General features: G+C 41.1%; 1 protein-coding gene and 1 long non-coding RNA gene across 2 annotated transcripts in view; both read left to right on the top strand.

Annotated features, from left to right (window-relative positions):
- Window positions 1-20,774, top strand: part of LOC143269166 (uncharacterized) — a 280,184-nt gene that overhangs the window by 22,749 nt on the left and 236,661 nt on the right. The window lies entirely within an intron of this gene.
- Window positions 12,757-19,751, top strand: LOC143269165 (lysozyme C-1-like). Its single transcript, XM_076553963.1, has 4 exons — window positions 12,757-12,935; window positions 15,085-15,246; window positions 18,310-18,388; window positions 18,870-19,751. The coding sequence occupies exons 1-4, from the start codon at window positions 12,800-12,802 to the stop codon at window positions 18,934-18,936; spliced, it is 444 nt and encodes a 147-aa protein (XP_076410078.1). The 5' UTR covers window positions 12,757-12,799; the 3' UTR covers window positions 18,937-19,751.

The raw sequence follows: 20,774 nt of genomic DNA, 5'->3' as shown, positions 1-20,774 counted from the left end.
TGCCCATATTTTCTCTAAAGTAGATTGGTACTGCCAGGAGCCGACATGTCTCAAAAAAGAAAAATTTTTTAAGTTATTAAAACATTTTAAATGCCATATTCTGTAGATCTCTGAAGGGTTTGAAGATGACCTGTCTAAAACATCTCTGCTCAATTTTTAAAACATATGTAATATGACTACAAGTTCTATAATAATGTCTAACTACTAGCTTTCATTTCTTTATATCCTAATAGTTGATAATAATAACATTCAAGGATCAGAAATTTGCATTACATTGTTAAATGGATGGAATAAATACAATTAGAAATATACATATAGCATTTTCTAACAATATCAGTTTCAAATTTGTGTACAATATAAAACAATTCAATCCAATGTAAAGTATTTAAAACTAGTAATTGTCTTTTTCTTTTCTTTCTTTCTCTTTTTTTTTTTAAACAAGAACCTTAAATCTAATCTCCTTTGCTTAGCCTTTTTCCTAACCCTTGACAATAACTTGTAACCAACCCCCCTAAATACTGAAAATTATCCCAGACCCAAAACCCATTAAAAGACCAAAAAACCACCCGCCCCACACCACCTCTTTGGGAATGTGGGCGTCGTATTCTTAAAATTGCTTCCTGCTGGGTATGGGCGAAGTTTTCTTTATCCTGAAAGAAAAATTTTAGGTTAATTGTCAAATTCTAGGAGAGGTAACTATATCCTTCATTATCCAGTCTGTGTATAATGCCAAAGTTGAGGGTTTATCTCAAGTCCTTATTCAAGTAGTCTTTGAGACTGGATCATCTCAGCTAGTCATCTCAAATTTGCTCTGAGCACCTTGTAGTTCAAAGCTGATCTGTGGATGATGTTTGTCAGCTTAATGATATTATTATTGTCCACGTGGAATTGTTGTTGTTGTGGGGCCCCATCTTCTTTCTGGAGACTTCAGTTGATGTTAGGCCTGGCCATGATTTCCTGCAGAAAACTGATAAGAGACTCGAACACAAAAACATATATATGCAGCTAGCCTTTTTCCTAGAATTAGTTAGTACTCTATGTGACCATTCATATCTTAACAAAGTTTAAAATGTATATATATATATTAATCTTGTAAATTTTGATATAAAATTTATACTTTGAGAAAAGTTTAAAGAATCAGAATAGAATCAAAGAGTTGAGATTAGTAATAGAATAGTCCATTAATTAATTTTGCTTTTGTCCTGTACCATAGCAGAAGATGGCTCTTATTCTGGCATGATACAGGGAGTTTGCATTTACCTTTTAACAACATGCTTGATTTTAAAGAAGGAGAGAGCCATTCTCCAACTCCAAAGTCAGCTTTAAATTTTAATTGAACTGGGACTGTTAGAAGACCAATAGTGTTAAATCTTTAGAGAAAAGCAGAAACAAACATTTAGGAAGACATAAAATTTTTTTAGATAATATATACCCATACACCGTTTCACTCTGTTTCTTGGGATAGATGATTTGTCCCTTTTCTTCAGTTGTCTCATTTGTCCAGTGTTCTTCAGATTCCTTAACCTTCATTCTCCTAAAAGACAAAAACAAAAACCTTTCCCCAAGACTAATTTTGGGGATGTTCCTTTTTGGCAAGTTATTTTCTGATGAAATGAAAAGGCATGTTTTATCGATACAAGTTAGTTTAAATTGGATGTTCATGCTGGTTGATGAACTATCACCTCCTCTAATTAAGAGGTCTCTCTTGTTCAAATCGAACCTTTATCAATTTTGATGGTACCCACAGCTTATCTTCTCCTGTAGAAACAAAAGCAAAACCACGTCCCCAATGTAATACATACCCTGGTTTCCATTCTGAGGTCAGCACATCCTTAAAGTATATAGGCTGATTTAATTCTGTAGTTTTTTCTATTATCCAATGTCTCTCTGCAGCTGTTGTTCCTTTCTCATTGGCATTCAGAAAATTCAAAGTTAGAAGAGCATTATGCAGTCTATTTCTGGGGGTTTTTGTTACCCATTTCTGTTTATTTAGCATATCCTTTAGAGTTCTGTTTGATCTTTCTATAACTGCTTGACCTGTAGGATTATGTGGTATGCCTGTAATATGCTTTATATTGTAATAAGCAAAAAACTGTTTCATTTTAACAGAGACATATGATGGAGCATTGTCAGTTTTGATTTGTGCAGGTATACCCATAATGGCCATAACTTCTAGCAAATGAGTGATTACAGAATCAGCTTTTTCAGAACTCAAAGCAGTTGCCCATTGAAATCCTGAATAAGTATCGATAGTGTGGTGTACATATTTCAATTTTCCAAATTCTGCAAAGTGAAACACGTCCATCTGCCAGATTTCATTTCTCTGAGTACCCTTTGGGTTACATCCTGCTGGTAATGGCGTCTGATTGTAGAAGGAACAAGTAGGACATTTCTTTATTATTTCTTTGGCTTGTTGCCAGGTTATGGAAAAATCCTTTTTTAAACCTTTACTATTAACGTGATGTTTTTTATGAAATTCTGAGGCCTCCAGCACATTTCCTATCAATAATTTATCAATCTCTTCATTGCCTTGTGCTAGAGGGCCTGGCAGACCAGTATGGGATCGAATGTGAGTTATATATAAAGGATGATTCCTTTTCCTGATTGTATCTTGTAATTGAATAAATAGTGAAGTTAATTCTGAAGCATCAGGGATAAATTCTGCAGTCTCAATATGTAACACCACTCTTTCAGCATACTGAGAGTCAGTTACTATGTTGAGAGGTTCTGAAAAATCCATTAATACCAACAGAATAGCATACAATTCTGATTTTTGCACTGAATTATACGGACTTTGAACCACTTTACTTAAATTTTCTGATTTGTAACCTGCCTTTCCTTGTTTGTTGGCATCTGTATAAAATGTACGAACTCCAGATATGGGTTTTTGCCGTACAATTCGAGGCAAGATCCATTCAGCTCTCTTTATAAGATCAATTCTATTGCTTTTGGGATATTTGCTGTTAATTTCTCCCAAAAAATTACTGCAAGCTCTTTGCCAAGGTTCACTTTCTGTCCATAATTTTTCAATGTCCTCCTTAGTTAATGGTACGACAATTTCTGCTGGGTCTATGCCTGCTAATTGACGAAGTCTCATTTTTCCTTTGTAAATCAAGTCAGAGATTTTTTCCACATAAGTTTTTAATTTTTTATTTGGTTTATTTGGTAAAAATATCCATTCCAATATAATATCTTCCCTCTGCATTAATATTCCAGTAGGAGAACGCCTAGAAGGTAAGATAACCAAAATGCAATCCAGCTTTGGATCAATACGATTCACGTGTCCTTCATGCACTTTCTTTTCTACCAAGGCTAATTCTTTCTCAGCTTCAGGTGATAATTCTCTTGGACTATTTAAGTCCTTGTCACCTTCTAAGGTTTTGAACAAATTAGTCAGTTCATCATTTTTTACCCCAACAATAGTTCGTAGATGAGAAATATCTCCAAATAATCTTTGAAAGTCATTAAGAGTCTGTAGTCTATCTCTCCTAATTTGCACCTTTTGGGGTCTAATTTTTTGTAGCTCTATTTTATATCCTAAATAATTAATAGAATCTCCTCTTTGTATCTTTTCAGGAGCAATTTGTAATCCCCAGCGAGGCAAAATTTTCTTTACTTCTTCAAACATTATTTCTAAAGTATCTGCATTTGAGTCAGCTAGTAAAATATCGTCCATATAATGATAAATTATAGATTTAGGAAATTTTTTACGTATCACTTCCAATGGCTGTTGTACAAAATATTGGCACAGAGTTGGGCTATTCAACATTCCCTGTGGGAGGACCCTCCATTGAAATCTTTTAACCGGTTGAGAATTATTATAAGTAGGCACTGTAAAAGCAAATCTTTCTTTGTCTTTTTCTTGTAAGGGTATTGAAAAGAAACAGTCTTTTAAATCAATAACTATGAGAGGCCATCCTTTTGGTAACAGAGTAGGCAAAGGCATCCCAGATTGTAGAGAGCCCATTGGCTGAATTACTTTGTTAATTGCTCTAAGGTCTGTTACCATTCTCCATTTACCAGATTTCTTTTTAATAACAAATACAGGAGAATTCCAAGGGCTGGTTGATTCTTCAATATGCTGAGCATTTAACTGTTCTTCTACCAGCTCTTCTAAAGCCTGGAGTTTCTCTGTTGTTAAAGGCCATTGCTGGACCCATACAGGCTTGTCTGTTAACCATTTTAAAGGTAGAGCTGTTGGTGTCTTTGGAAGATCATCAGTTATTGTGCCCTGTTCTTGTATAATATGGATGGCTGGTGACCACTCATTAGAACAATATCTTCTAATATTTCTCTCAGTAACATGTGCTAGTTTATGATTTGTTTCTGAGATTGGAGGGATGTTAATCTGAGTATTCCATTGTTGCAACAAGTCTCGACCCCACAGGTTCATAGTTATGTTAGCCACATATGGTTTTAATTTTCCTCTCTGTCCTTCTGGACCTATACATTCGAGCCATCTTGCACTCTGTTTCACCTGAGATAATGTCCCAATTCCTAACAGTTGAACGTTTACCTCCTGAAGAGGCCAAGTTGGATGCCAAAATTCTGGTGCAATTATGGTAACGTCCGCACCTGTGTCTACCAGACCAGACAACAAAACACCATTTATTTTTATCGTTAATTTTGGTCTTTGTTCATTAATAGAAGTTTGCCAAAAAATTTTCTTTATGTTTTCTCCTGAATTTTCTATTCTCTCTGTTTCATCATTCTGACCAGCATGATTTATTCCAATAGGCATTTGGTTATTTAATCGCTCTCCAGAGCAGGCATTTCCTCTATGGCTGCCGGAAAGGTTTGAACTGGATTTGCACTGGGGGCCTGCCTGAGGCCCCTCTGGGAGTTTCCCGAAGACTGAGGCAAAGGATTACCCTGTCTGTCCTTTGTTGATCTACATTCGTTGGTCCAGTGTTTTCCCTTACCACACCTTCTGCATACTCCAGAAGGAAGGGGCATTCTGCTGCCATTGTTCCTTGAAGAAACATTGTTTCTGGGAATGACCTGTCTACAGTCCCTTTTCAAATGTCCTTGCTTTCCACATCTAAAACATCTAACACTCCTCAAACCTTTTGAAATTACTTCTCCTACCCATGTATCATCATGCTCATCAGCTTCAACATTAATTGTTTCTCTAATCCAATCTTCCATAGGTGCAGATCTTGCCCTTAATGGCCTGATTATTCTTTTGCATGCTGCATTCGCATTCTCAAAGGCCAAAGATTCAATTATTGCCTTACCAGCTTCTGAATCCGAGACCGTTCTCTTTACTGCTGAAGCCAGTCTTTGTAAAAAATCTGTAAAAAACTCTTTTGGGCCTTGCTTCACCTTTGTAAATGACTCAGATTTTTTTCCTGGTTCCTCAACTTTGTCCCATGCATTCAAGGCTGCCGTTCGACATAAAATTAGGGTTTGGACATCATATAAACATTGTGCTTCTGCTGAAGCATATTGGCCTTCGCCCATAAGCTGATCCTGGCAAACTTGTACTCCTTTATCCCTCCATTGTTTTTCTATGTTTTTAGCCTCCTCCTTAAACCAAGTCAGAAATTGAAGTCTCTGGCTGGGTTCCAGAACACCTTGTGCGAGGTCCCGCCAGTCCTGTGGTACTATCCTATTATATGTTGACCAAGTGTTTAACATTTGCTTTACATATGGGGAATGCATGCCATAAGATACTATTGCCTCCTTAAACCTTTTTAAATCCAACATTTCAATTGGAGCCCAAGTATTTTGTGTAGCCATTTGATCAGGCATCTGCTGTACGGTTACAGGATAAATTAAGGGTGACTGTGTGAAAACAGGCTTTCTTTCTGCAACCTTATGATCCCGACTTGAAACAACTTCACTGTTAATTTCTTCTGTCTGAATTTTTACAGGTTTAACAAGTTCTTCTAAAGCTGTTATCCTGGCACTTAAATTGACTATCTTTTTAAATATTAAAATGTGGATTATTATAGTGATAAGGTGCATAATTCCACCAATACTAATATTATATAGTTGTTCCATTGCCAGACTGCCTAAAATTTCGAACAAAAACCAATTTTCTTCCAATGTACACATAAAACCCATTTGTTTTTTAATGTGGAAAAAAAATTCTCTTTTAGATAGTTTCCTTTAAAATATCTGATATATTATGACTTACCAAATCTGCGAAGAACAGTAGAAATCCGAGGGGATTTTCAAAGCAGCCACCTAGTGTCCCAGGTGTAAATCCAGAGAGAGAGAGAGAGAGAGAGAGAGAGAGAGAGAGAGAGAGAGAGAGAAAAGAGAGAACGCACAAGAAAGCGTAGCCGGCTAAAGCTTAAATGCAGCCACGTGTTCCCTCTTGTGCCGAGTCAAGGCTTGGGTCTGGCTTCCTTAAGCTCCGACCACGTGCGTTGGCTTTACAGGCAGGTCCCTGTTCGGCAGGGCAGGTCTGAGTTGTTTGTAGCACCGGCTTTAGGCAAGCTGCTCACAGACCTAGGCCCGGGCTAGAAGTTGCTACCCGGACTAGGACGCCAGCAGCTCGGACTAAGAAGCCGATCGCTGCCGGCCGCCGTGTGCTGCCGCTGCCGCCGCCGCCGCCGCCGCCGCCGCCGCCGCCGCGGGCCGCCTGCCGCCCTTGCGGGAAAGCGGACCTGCCACCAAGCCAAGCAGTTTTTAATGGATTCTTGTCACGTTGGGCGCCATTTGTTGCTGGAGAGCTTCTCTCCAGGTTCCCCAAGCCCCGCAGTCCCACAATCCACTTATAAAGTAATCACTCAGATGCTTATATCACTTACAAACTGTATGGCAGTGGCAGGCTTCTTGCTAACTGTTCTTATAGCTTAAATTAATCCATTTCCATAAATCTATACCTTGCCACGTGGCTGGTGGCTTACCGGCATCTTCACATGCTGCTGGTCATGGCGGCGGCTGCAGTGTCTCTCCGCCTCAGCCTTCCGCTTCCCAAAATTCTCCTCTCTCCTTGTCCCACCTACTTCCTGCCTGGCCACTGGCCAATCAGTGTTTTATTTGACATACAGTCCATCCCACAGCATACCTCACCTCACCAGATCCTCAGCTGGTCTTGTTTCCTCAGACTGGAGAACTCTGAGTCCTCAGCCAGAATGGGTCTCTGCTGAACTGCTGCTCAAAAGCCTGAATGCTTAACCAGGCCAAATGCTTAACCAGGCCAAATGCTTCTAGTTCCTGGTCCTCACACCTTATATATCTTTCTGCTTTCTACCACCACTCCCTGGGATTAAAGGCCTGTGTCACCATGCCTGGCTGTTTCCAGTGTGGTCTTGAACTCACAGAGATCCGAGATGGATTTCTGCCTCTGGAATGCTAAGATTAAAGGCGTGTGCTACCACTGGCTAACCTAAGTATCAAGTGGCTTTTCTGTTCTCTGACCCAGGTAAGTTATTAGGGTGCACAATATTTTGAGGAACACAATATCACCATAGCTTAGCAACATCTGTGTTGGGGCTTTATAAATACAACCCCATATGGCTCATAACATCTCAACCCCACAAATTTACAGGCAAGTGGGGAACAATATATGGCCACAAAGTTCCTTCATTGCCGCCCTCATCTTTCCAGGAACGTTCATTGCTACTTTTTCTCAGAACTCTGAGTCTGACCAATCCCTTGCAGCTGTGTAACGGTCTCTGTCTTTGGCCACATGGAAGGCCGTGGACTGGCAGTAACAACAGACACATCCACACCACTGTCTAGAAGACCAGGAAAGATTTTTCCATTGGTAAGCAAAGTGAGTTCTGGGTGCTCTGGTTTTATGGCTTGTAGCCAATATGCATCAGATGAACCAAACCCAGACTCTCCTCTCTTTTCCCTTTTAACTTGATTTCTTGTTTCCTCTTGGGGAAGTAAAATGAATTGTGAATGTCTCTGGCCTGTTTTTACCACAGAAACTCCACTAGGTGAGTGAGTCATCACCTTAATCTCTCCAACATAATCAGCATCAATCACTCTGGGAGCAACAAAGACACCCTGCATGGTGGTACTACTTTCCCCCAGGAATAACCCTACAGTGCCTTCCAGCAAAGGACCATAAACCCAGTGGGGAGGGTCTACATCCCCATTTCAGGATTAAAACTGCATGGATGGAAGACCTGAGATCTAATCCAGCACTACCTGGGACTGCTCTGTTGAGGTCCTGAATGAATGTCTTTGTTGGGGGAACAGACTTCAGAATCACTCCAAAAACTACTCTGTCAGGGCCTGGGGCTGGCCCCTCCATCTGTTTCCCTGCAGAGGATTCCCCTGGGCATCCTTCCTTGATAGACATTCATAAACCCAATGCTTATCTCTCTTTCATCTCAGGCACAACCCAGGTTCCTTATTTACTCCTACACCTTTTCTCTTATCAGGACACCAATTGACCTGGTGCCCCATCTGACCACACCTAAATCAACTTCCAGGAGATTGACTATCTCTCCCTTACCACTGGCCATGATTTCTTTGTTGTTAGAGAACACCCTAGGCTGTCTTTCCCTGTAATGCAGCATCCATAACTATCCTCTGATTATATGAGGCCCAATACCTGAACAAAGCAGAATACAATCAGTTATGTTGCCCTTCATTCTAAAAGGTCTCAAAGTAGTTTGACAAGCTGCATTGGCATTTCCATAGGTGAGCTGTTTAACAAGCAAAACTCCAGCTTGCAAATCTCCAATTAACCTGCCTGTTGTTTGCATTAGCCTAGCAACAAAATCCTGAAATAGTTTATCAGGTCCTTGCCTTATCTTTGCTAAATCTTCAGTCTGCCTTCCAGACGACAGAAGCTTATTCCAGGCCTTCCTGGCATCTGCACTAACCTGGTAGGTAATACACTGCCACATCAAAATTTAACTGCTGATTTGTCTCCCGATAAATGCCTTCTCTGGAAAGCATATCAAAATACTGGGAATATGTTGTGCCTGATTTATATCAGCTATAACTTGACATTGTTCCACAAATTCAATTTTTCACAACAAATAATCCCCTCCTGACAGGTAAGCTCTTGCCATCTGTTTTCAATCTCCAGGAGACAGGGCTTCAAGAGCCCTGTTTTCTAGTAGAGCCTGAGTAAAGGGGGCAACAGGTCCATATTGACAGCATCCTGTTTTTAATTCCTAGAGTTCTTTAACTGGAATCAGCACATCTTGAAAGGTGAAAGATCAGAGGAATAGAACAAGCCAGCCACAAGTTCTAACCACTAGGAAATCCTCAGATCAAGAGCTCTACTACTTGTATACTAATGCCTTATATCCCTTTCTGTGCCCTGACATCTTACTTCCTCTCTCCACCCAGGTACATCACTACCTCTTTCTGCCATCTCTATCATTTCCTCTCTGTCAGGATAAGAATCCAGGAAAGGTAGTCTGAATCTTGCCCTACAACATGGGAAACACTAAGAAAATCCGGATTCAGTAAGCATGGCCGCCCATGGACACCAGGGCAGGTTAGAAGCCAAGAATTCATTTAATGTGGGTGCCCACAGAGACCCTAGATTATTTCTTGTTTTCATCTTGACTCAAGGTCAGGGAGTCTGAGCTTGTTTTTCAGTCCCCCACAAGGCTGCATAATAGGATGCTTTGGCCAACTGTGTGGTTACCAGGTGTCTTATACTTCAAAGCTTTGCCATAAGGCGTGGTCACCAGATGTCTTGAGTACTAAGGAGGTGTTTACAGTTAACTGTACTTTGTCCCTTGAGCCGTGATGTCCTTGAAGGGGAGAGGTCTTTTCACCCCTCCTCTTTGTTTTGTGTATTTACAGGCTGCGAGCAATAAAACTCCTGTTTGTAGTATTGACCCAGAAACCTCCCACAGCCATCCTGTGTCTCTGTCTTTTTCCTCATCTATGGCTCTATTTCATAGCTATCACTTCCCAATTCCACACCCCGCCTTTAGAACTGTTCATGTAGTCGATAACTGTAGCAGGATTGTTGTTCCCTTTGGGGAAGAGGGCCAAGTAGGTGCAGAGGGCCAAGTAGGTGCAGAGTCAACAACACAGACTCTGGGAGAATGTCAAAACAACAAGCTCAGTTTATTCAGGAGAAGGAAGCCTTATATACCCTCTACCAAAGCTTGGGGGGAGGTCTGATGAATATGCATCTGGTTTGATATGGCTGGCTCTCATTGGTCCAGGTCATCTCCAGATCGTGTTACAGCTGCTGTTGCTAAGGCCCTTAGGCAGACCCAGGTTGGCTCTCAGAAAGTTTTTTTTTTTTATGGTTTTTTGAGACAGGGTTTCTCTATGTAGCCTTGTGCCTTTCCTGTTACTCACTCTGTAGTCCAGGTTAGCCTTGAACTCACAGAGATCCACCTTCCTCTGCCTCCCGAGTGCTGGGGTTAATGGAGTGTGCCACCAACACCCAACAAAAGTATCTTTTTCACTTGTTTAGACCAGCTGGCCCTCAAGCCTGTTAAGGATAGGTCATCCTACAGAGCAGGACTTGACAAATAAGTTTCCTGAACTTGTGGCTCTCTGAATACAGGGGAATCCAGTGATGGAACATTGAAGATGAAGAGAAGAAGAAGGGAATACTCTGGGTGTCAAAAGTGCAAGTGGAGTGAGGAAACTCAGGAGTAAAATTGTAAATATGGGGCAGAGTACCAATAGACAGTCATTTGTGCATTAGCTTGGAGATATTTTGAAAGCCAGGAGAGTTAAGGTAGAGCAGCAACAAATACAGAAATTTTTAGAGTTTGTAGAGGAGCTGTGTCCTTAGTGTGCTGACTAAGGGATCTTCTATGTAGACGCATGGGTGTGGTGATGTTTTATTTGTGCTCTAACAATAAAGCTTGCCTGAGGATCAGAGGACAAAGTCAGCCACTGTATTAAAGATGGAGGCCAGGCAGTGGGAGCACAAGCCTTATATCCTAGCATATGGGAGGCAGAGATTCATCTGGATCTCTGTGAGTTCAAGGCCACACTGGGAACAGAGCCAAGTGTGGTGGCACATGCTTTTAACCCCAGCACTAGTTAACCGTAGAGGCACTTCTTCAAACACAGATTCCAAGTACATTCTATAGAGTATGGTGCATTGTGGCAAAGCTTTGGCCTTCAAGTTGGTTTCCACTCTGGAGGTCACAGTCAAATATTTGACAGACTCACAGTCAACATCCCTCTTCATAGATATAAAGCACACAATGTGCATCAAAATTAATTCCTTTTTCCTTGGAAACAAGATGAATAAATAATTATGAACATATTGTGCATTCTTTTCCATTATAATACAACAAAATTATCTGGGATATGTAAATAACCTAAAAAAGTGGCAAAAATGGATATTTTCTACAAAGGGAGAGTAAAATCTCTGCCCAAAATTATGTGTGCTTGCTGTTTTATTTTTAAGACACTTGCTCACTATGTCAAATGAAACAAAATTATAATGAGATATTGTTACTGCTTCTAACTCCTGCACCAGGAGAAATAATTTTGAGATTGGACCCAACCCTTACCATTGAAGTAGTCACACTGAATCATTGATAGTGGTTTAGCTCTGAATGATGAGTAACTATTTGCCTATTCAACTTCCCAAAAAGGAAAAGTTCATAACTGTTCAAATGACTGTAATGAAAAATTGATTTTTGTCAACAAAATGCACAAAGTTGTACAGGTAACAACCGTAAGTTCTGGATCACAGGGTTAGGAAGGACACAAAGGAGACATCTAGTAACCTTACCTGGTTTCTGTCATTTTGAATTCCTCAAATCCATCTCAGTCTGTATTACTAATGAATCAATATTAATCTGACAAAAAGTGGCATTGTTCTTACTTTGAATAGGAGGCTCAAGCAATGACTTGGACACAAAACTGGCATTCTCTTGGGCCAATCAGAGAGGAAATCTCTTTGATGAATAGAGTTGAGTGTGATGTTGGCATTTTATACAAATGAGAGCTTCCTCCCTAGGCCAATCCTAGGCATGCTGCTTTGGGTCAATTTTATTGTTAAAGTCCGAGTGACCTTTGATGCTCTAACATGGAAACAGGTTGGCAGAGTCAAAAACAAGACTTTTTGTGAAAGATATTAGGAAAGCTGTCCACATGAGTTTTATTAATACTTAAAATATTGATTTATGGGTTGTCTTAGTTAGGGTTTCAATTGCTGTGCATGGACACCATGGCCAGTGTAACTCTCATTGCTAGCAAAGGTAGCACAAGTCTTTAATCCCAACACTCAGAAGGCAGAAGAGTTTAAGGACACCCTAGTCTACAAAGCATTTTCCAGACCAGCCAGGATTCACCGTGAAACCTTCTCTCAGAAAAAAAAAATCCTACAATCGGTTTGCAAAAATACAAAATTTATAGTACTAGCAAGAACATCTAGAAAAGGAAGATGATGAAGCAAAGACATATTGTAACTACGAGATTCATTTTGTGGGGAGTTCTATGCAAGATAATTTTAAGTGAAAAAGATAATACAAAGTGGTATATACACAAAACAATTTAATTTTAAAAGACTATTGATGTATAGTCATACTTTGTTTTAAGCAGTAAAACATGATCACTTTCTTTTTCTTTATACTGGTCGTATTCAAGATAAAATAAAATGAGCTCCCTGTTTTAGGAAGAGTGCTATCTCCTGGTTCTATGTGAGCCAAGTCTTAAAACAGTATCATTTCATCATTCTCTATAGAACAGAACGTCTCTGTTTAAACATTGGGAGAACATAAAAATGTTTTTCAAGTTTGTGGATCAATAAGAATTTACTGCTTGGCACTAAGCTCAAAAGGTAGAGCTCCCAAATCACTAGAGGATGAAGGGAGGAGAAGATGCTTAAATACTGGGGCCTGGCTGCTCTGGGCAGCTGGTGAGTTGATTCCCAGACAACATGAAGGCTCTCCTCTCTCTGGGGTTCCTCCTGCTTTCTGTCAATGTGCAAGCCAAGGTCTTTGAGCGATGTGAGATAGCCAAAGTTATGAAAACACAAGGACTGGATGGCTTCGCGGGAATCAGCCTGGCCCACTGTAAGTCTCTTGGTCTTGACCCCTCCATACAATCACCCTCTACAGAACAGGTACAAGGAAGCTATCAGTGAGCAGAGAGGGAGCTGGGATCGATAAGCTTTTAGGATTCCTGTGTGTTTGACTTGGTTTGATTAAAAACATCAGCATTCATCTTTTCCATCAGAGATACTGCAGTGAGGACATGGGAGGGGACATCTTCCCAGGCTAAGGCAATAGGACCTGAGGTGGTCATGGAGAGTCACTAGGTTTTCCAGTTGCTTAAGACTCAATAGCCCACAATGGATGAGAAAAGATGGGAGGACTCACTCATTCAGAACTTGAGTTCTGAGAGCCTGGGGTGACTGGGATGTGTCTTCTCTGACCATGGTATGGACCCTTAGGAAAAATAAACTTTCAAACCTTTTGAACTTCCTATGCAGAGCAAAGGGATCCTATTTCCCCCAAGTTGCTGTTGAAGTGAGGTCTTCTGAAACTGAGTATGAAGTGACTTGGTACTCTTCTTCACTTTGGGAAAGTCTTTCTTTTTGCACAATGGAAGAGGTGAATGAGAAAAGTTGTTCATGGCCTACACCATCTATGTCCTTGTAACTAGTGTTCTTTTCAGATTCGATGAAGGTGGTTACTACTCAATAACTGTCCATGAATGAGTGAGTAGATAATGTATGTGTGGGTGGATGAATGGATGGATGGATGGGTGGATGGATGGATGGATGGATGGATAGGTGGATGGATGGATGGATGGATGGATGGATGGATGGATGGATGGATGGGTGGATGGATGGATGGATGGGTGGATGGATGGATGGATGGATGGATGGATGGATGGATGGATGGATGGGTGGATGGATGGGTGGATGGATGGATGTGTGGATGGATGGATGGATGGATGGATGGATGGATGGATGGGTGGATGGATGGATGGGTGGATGGGTGGATGGATGGGTGAATGGGTGGATGGGTGGATGGATGGATGGATGGGTGGATGGGTGGATGGGTGGATGGGTGGATGGGTGGATGGATGGATGGATGGGTGGATGGGTGGATGGATGGGTGGATGGGTGGATGGGTGGATGGATGGATGGATTGGTGGGTGGGTGGATGGATGGATGGATGGATGGATGGATGTGTGGATGGGTGGATGGATGGGTGGATGGGTGGATGGATGGATGGATGGATGGATGGATGGATGGATGGATGGATGGGTGGATGGATGGATGGATGGATGGATGGATGGATGGATGGATGGGTGGATGGATGGATGGATGGATGGATGGATGGATGGATGGATGTACTTGTAGAATAGCCTTTCCTGTTCTAATGTTCTCACTCTCAATATTCTTATCAGCCATTTGTGATGGTACACACTCCTAAGATCCAAGTAAGGGATGGCATGTTCTGTGCCAAAGTTGTATCCACAGTGACACAGAGAAGAAAAAGAGTGCTAACATAACATACAAATTCATATTGGTTATAAGAACATATCTCTGAGGAAATCCTTATTTTTCTAATAGGAATGTTTTATTAGCATGTGTATTTGATACTAATTTATAAAATCCACCTAACCACTATTTGTGTTTTTATTTTAGGCAGAGGTATCTCCAGAATAGATGAGGGAGGGAAAAGCAGTGAAGTAACAGCTATTTTATTTTGGGGAGGAGGGGCCATGGTGTCAGTGTAGAGCTCTGACTGGCCTGGAACTTGCTATTTCTCCAGGCTCGTCTCAAACCCACACAGACTCTCTGGCCTCTGCTTATGGACTGCTGGGAATAAAAGAGAGCACCACTGTGACCAGTCGATCTGTTGAGTGTTTTAAAGTGACCTTATCTGGTTTATTCTCAGTGAAAAACGATTTGTCCTCAAAGAGATTCTCTTTGGGGCTCTTGAATATTTTCACTTGCTGACTGCGTACATCAATTTGACCTCCTTGAAAGGGAGAATCAGGAGGATCACTTAAGACGAGAGACTACACTAGGAAACACAGCCAAACCCAGCATGAACTAGTGGGAGAATATTTTATAATTTAATCATATGGTTATACTTATAACATAAATCACTTGTGAAATACAGCCAGATCCAAGAGCTAATTTTGGTTTCCGATATAAATCATTTGTTGTTGCTGCTCATTGATGAATATTCTTTTTCTTTTTAGGGGTATGTATGGCTCAGCATGAAAGTCACTTAAACACACTGCTTACAAAGAGCTTTGGAGGCCGAGACACCGTCTATGGGATATTTCAGATCACTAGCGAATATTGGTGTGATGATGGCAAAATGCCGAAATTGCCGAATCACTGTGGGATGCCCTGCAGCGGTAAGACAAGTGGGGCTCAGAGGGATAGCCAACAACCCACCTGCTCTCATGTGCAAGAGCAGAGACTCTGTGCAGGAGACATCACTGAAGGAAGCATGAGGAACCTGGGGAGACTGGACTGTTAGAAAATCATTGTTATTCACATCAACATTAGCCAAGGAAGACATTAGAATTAGAGTATGGCTTGGCGATAGAATGCCCTGCCTATCAATCAAAGGGCCCCTGGTTCCACCTCCAAAATCCTAAATGAATACACAAAATAAACAGAGGCTGGCCAGGTAGCTCAGACAGAAAGTCCCCAATGCCAAGGTTTGACCCTCAGCACCCACATAACAGCTGAGTTTGGTGACACGCATTTGTAAGACCAGCACTGGGGAGTCTGAGACAGCAGATCCATGGGGCTCACTGGCCAATCAGATAGGCTGATCTGTAAGCCAGTTCTGATGGCAGACCCTGCATCAGAAACAATGTGGACTGCTTCTAGGGAACAGCTCCTGGTGTGTCCTGTGACTTCTACATACACACACACACATATCTGTGCAGGTTCCCTGGTGCACAGACCAGCACACACAGACACACTTGTTAAATTAATAGAAAATTAAAAATAAAGAGCTGGTGTCATTACAACTTTGTGGGATTTTTTTTAACCTATACTCACATGCACTCACCCATACACAGACACATAATTGAAATTAAGAAAAATAAACATTTTTGACAAGGTGTCATTTTATAACATGAAAATTTCTGGAATATATACTAATTAATTGTAAGGGGTCTTACTGTTGTTTTGTCCTGAAGATTTTCATTCTAGCTGTTTACTTAAGAGTAGTTATGGAAATTGCCATAGGGTCATTTATGACTGAATGAATTTTATTACGAAGATATCTAACATATACAAATGAATATGTTACTATAATAAAATCTATATGACATGGTACCACTAAACAACTGCCATTTTGTCCAACTGGCTTCTATGTGTATGTACTGATGTACTGCTTTGGGATAATGCTCATGTACACTGTAAAGATTTGTCACTGGAATTGATTTAATAAAATGTTGATTGGCCCGTAGCCAGGCAGAAAGTATAGGTGGGGGAACCAGATTAGGAGAATTCTGGGAAAAGGAAGGGCAGAGTCAGGAGTCACCAGCAGAATACAGAGTAAGCAAGATGCCAAGGCAGAACTGAGAAAAGGTACCAAGCCACGTGGCTAAACATAGATAAGAATTATGGATTTAGTTAAGTATAAGACCTAGTCAGTAATAAGCCTGAGCTAATGGCTGAGCATTTATAATGAATATAATCTTCTGTGTGGTAATTTGGGATGCGACTGCTGGGTGTTTGGGAGTTGTTGGTGGAACAGAAACTTCCGCCTACAATGTGCTTTTTGTGTGGAGGGGTTTTAGAGTGAGTTACTAAGATCAAGTTCTGTTGTTAAACTCCTTAGCTTGCATGTCCAAATGATCTAATTCTTAGATTGAAATTATCTGATCTAACAAAATAACACAGATTCGTGTATTTAAGATGAAACTTATTTTTAACAAGACAAACAAACAAGGTTCACATCAGGATTGTGGTCTGGGATGGGAGAACTTGTGCTCACCCGGTGAGAGAAGTAATATGTAATTTTTAGTGCATGAATTAAATTGGTCAATGGTGTTCTATTTTTCCAGTGTGGAAATTGAACCCAAGACTTGCTACATTTTTGCCAAACACTCTAAACAGTGAACTATTAATTCAAATTTGTTAAATTTGTTGGTTAAAATTTTTCAGGAGAAAAAAGATGGTGGAACACTCTTGGTAGCCTGCTTAGCCTATCTTTAAATCCATTGTGAACACCCATCTGCAGTCATTGAAAGGTATTAGAAACTACAAGCAAAGAGGAACATCACTCCCAGTTTGAGTGCTCAGGGAGGTGATGTAACTGGAAACTTGGGAAAATACTCTTCTAGACTGTAAATCTATGCTGCAGGTCCATGTAAATTTATATTATCCACATATGTACTCCCATTAAAAAGAACAGATTTTACATTTATTACACAAATTAAATTATACTTGCACAGCTTCATGATATAGTTATTACTTAAAACTGCATCAATAGTAATGAAGTTACCTGAATTCTCATTTTAAAGAGTATATAAAATTATAGTAACAATACTCTGTATGTTAAAAATACCACTCTTATATCTTGAGTCTTAAAGCACCTGGCTGCTTCCATGTTACCGATTATAAATTTCCAGGAAGAAATTTATTCTCACAAGGCTTGTGCATTGTTTTCTTTCTTTTTTTTTTTTTTTTTTTTTTGGTTTTTCAAGACAGGGTTTCTCTGTGTAGCTTTGCGCCTTTCCTGGAACTCACTTGGTAGCCCAGGCTGGCCTCGAACTCACAAAGATCCGCCTGCCTCTGCCTCCCGAGTGCTGGGTGTTTTCTTTCTTAAAGTATTAATTTATCATTATGTGTGTGAGTGTTCTGCCTGCAGGGAGGTTTGTGTACCATGTGCATGCCTTGTACCTGTGGAAGCCAGAAGAGGGCTTCATCTGGAACTGGAGTTACAGATAGTTGAGAGCTGTAATGTGGGTGCTTGGAATCAAGTCCTTTGGAAGAGCATCCAGAGCTCTTAGCTACTGAGCCATCTGTCCAGCACCTGTTTTACGTTATAATAAATTCCACTGGTAGACATCGGTGACAGTTCTGGCTTGTTCTATTTCTCAGTGTGAGAACAAAGAGGAACTTCCCTCATGGAAGCTGACAGTCCCACAGCCTCCAGTGACCCCTCATGACTTCAGTGTGTTCTTTACTTTTTATCAGTGTTGGAATCCTAAGAACACTCTACACTCAAGTATATCCCAAACCCCCAGGGACTTTCTAAATGAGAAATAAAATGACTTACACCATGTCACCTGCATAAAATCAAGAGAGGCTGTCTCCAATAATCACAGATGCAGGGACACTTGCAAAATAATTTCCTGCATGCACTGCTCAGCGTCACAGAAGAAAGCTGGCTGGATCTGAACTGAAAATGGCTTCTGTAACAGTCCTTGTCCTTCCCCACCCCTGTCTTTCAGCTTTGCTCCAGGATGACATTACTCAAGCTATACAATGTGCAAAGACGGTTGCGAAGAGTGCACAAGGCATGAAAGCATGGTATGTTGGAACTCTGGAAGGGGGAACTGCTGGTTCTGTTGATAAGTGTGGTGAGTCTTTCTAAGACCCAAGTGTTATTCTGAGCACTGTGGGTATAGCTGGGGCCTTTCACTCCATCATTAGGTTTAGAGAATTTCTCCAGATTCTGAGAATTCCCACACATGACTGCTTCCTTCTCAGGCCCCCAGACTATTTGTATCACCAGTTAACAGTTCTGTGCCCATGATGTCACAGTGACATTGAGCATGCTGTGCTCTGCCCAGGGTTTGGAGAGGATCAAACAGCCTTGTAGACACAGCTCCACCAGTCAGTAGCAGCTTCTGGGTGCAGCTGTAGCCTGGGTTTCACACTAGATCTTGGCCCAGAACACAGTCTCCATTAGTGTCACTGTTACACTATTTCCCTCACAGGTTTGAGAATGTGTGTGACAGAGGACAGAATTCTAACCATTTCCTCCTGTCTCACTCTTTCTCCTCCATAGGTCGTCTTGGACAAGACACTGTCAACACGAAGATGTCTCCGAGTACATTAAAAACTGTGGAGTCTAACCACCCTGTGCCTCCACCTCAGCTCACTCTGTCTCTTTCTTGCCATAGAAGTAGTTATGGGAAATGTCACATTTCCTCGGTTTCCCCTTTAGACAAGCAGGCTTTTATCAGAAGCAGTAGCAACATGGAGACTGTTTCCTAAGAGGCTTAATGCTGACTAATGTGGTCACTGTTTGATGGAAAGCCTCCATTATTCTATTAGCCAAGGCAGCAGATGCTGGTGACAGTGATCTAGCATTGAGTGTCACACACGTCTCTGTACATCAGCTCTTCACCTATGAAGTAATTCACATTAAGTTTCATTGGAATTAGTCTTCATCTCCCCACTGTTGGATAGACATACAACAAATATGTAAGGAGACAGTAGATCTTGGGTAAAATGACAGCTGTGTTAGTTCCCAGGCCTTGTGTGGGCTCAGCACCCAGACAGTGAAGAAGAGCCACTGTGTGGGGCAAGGTGGGATTTTAAGGGAACATAATTCTGAGTGAATACAACTGAGACTGCTTCAACTCAGAAATTTGTCATGAAATGTGTGACCTTTCAAAAAAGTATTTTCTTAGAGCTGGCCCATTTATACTCCTTGCAAGTAAATTCTCAACTCATGTCAGTCTGTGTTAACCCTTGAGGGAATGATCCATACCTCTAGCTGATCATGAGGTATTCAGGACAGATTGGTCGTCTCTATGCTACCCCTTAACTTTCTTAAAGTAGCTTCATGCATATCAACTAACTCTGAGACAGATGAGCTTGTATCAGCAAAATTAAGCACATTATGAAAAACTACAAAAAGTCATTAAATAATTTCAATGCACAATGATTGTCTTTGTTTACTCTCATATGCTGTCTGTGGGGAAATTGTTTACATATTGGTAAAAAAAATCATCATGGCATTCTTAATAGGGTCTATGTCCTCACCTACACTTAGCCAGTACCTACATAACCATGGCTTACACACTCACCTACACATACCATTTTGTAATCCTCATCTACACATAGTCTGTGCCTTCATCCTCACCTACACATAGCCTGGGCATATATCCTCCTCCTCACATAACCACCTGGATGTTTCGGGGGTCAAATTTACAACCAAGCTGACCAATCTCCCTTGTCCCTAACGGGCCCTTGACAAAGTGAACCATTTCTTACTCTAGAGTCTGCTCTCGTCCAGCCTCATCCTCCACACACTCCTACTTCTCAGGCCCTTTGCTGGCTCTAGGATGGTGACTTCTTTTCTCAGTGTGGGAATGCTCTGGACTGGATCCCCTACTGACTTTACATTTATTTTTGATGTATTTGTTCATTGGCTATTCTCCATCCCTTGATGCACTTATTCAACTATTAACCCTGATCTGAAAACATCAAGTTTTAATGCCAGAAGCAGCCAGGTGGCATTGATGGTGCATGTCTTTAATCCCAGCATTTGGGAGGCAGAGGCTGGTGGATCTCCGTGAATTATAGCCTAACCTCGTCTACTAAACATGTTCCAGGACAGTTAGGGCTGTTACCCAGAGAAACCAGATCTCAAAAATCAAAAACAAAACAAACAGAAATTTTTTTTTAATGCCAGACGCAATCAGCTGGTGCTGTGAGAATTTCCGTGTTCTGTTTCTCATGTGTGAAAACCCCTGTCACACTGCGGCCTTCCACGCAGTACATGAGTCCTCACCGGCTCCAGGGCATCCATTCCAGGGCATACTACACACCTCCCAGTCACTTAGGGCTGAGTCAGGCATCATCCTCACCGTGGCAGTATCTGAGGGATCCGGTGACAGTATTTCTTAGTTTAGTTGGCAGAATTCGGTGATAATCCTGTCTTTGCAGTTGCTAGTCTCTCACT

Source organism: Peromyscus maniculatus, chromosome 18 (genome assembly GCF_049852395.1).
Source record: "Peromyscus maniculatus bairdii isolate BWxNUB_F1_BW_parent chromosome 18, HU_Pman_BW_mat_3.1, whole genome shotgun sequence".
Classification (NCBI taxonomy): domain Eukaryota; kingdom Metazoa; phylum Chordata; class Mammalia; order Rodentia; family Cricetidae; genus Peromyscus; species Peromyscus maniculatus.
Note: the sequence above shows the minus strand (reverse complement) of the source record. Positions and strands in the feature narration are given on the sequence as shown.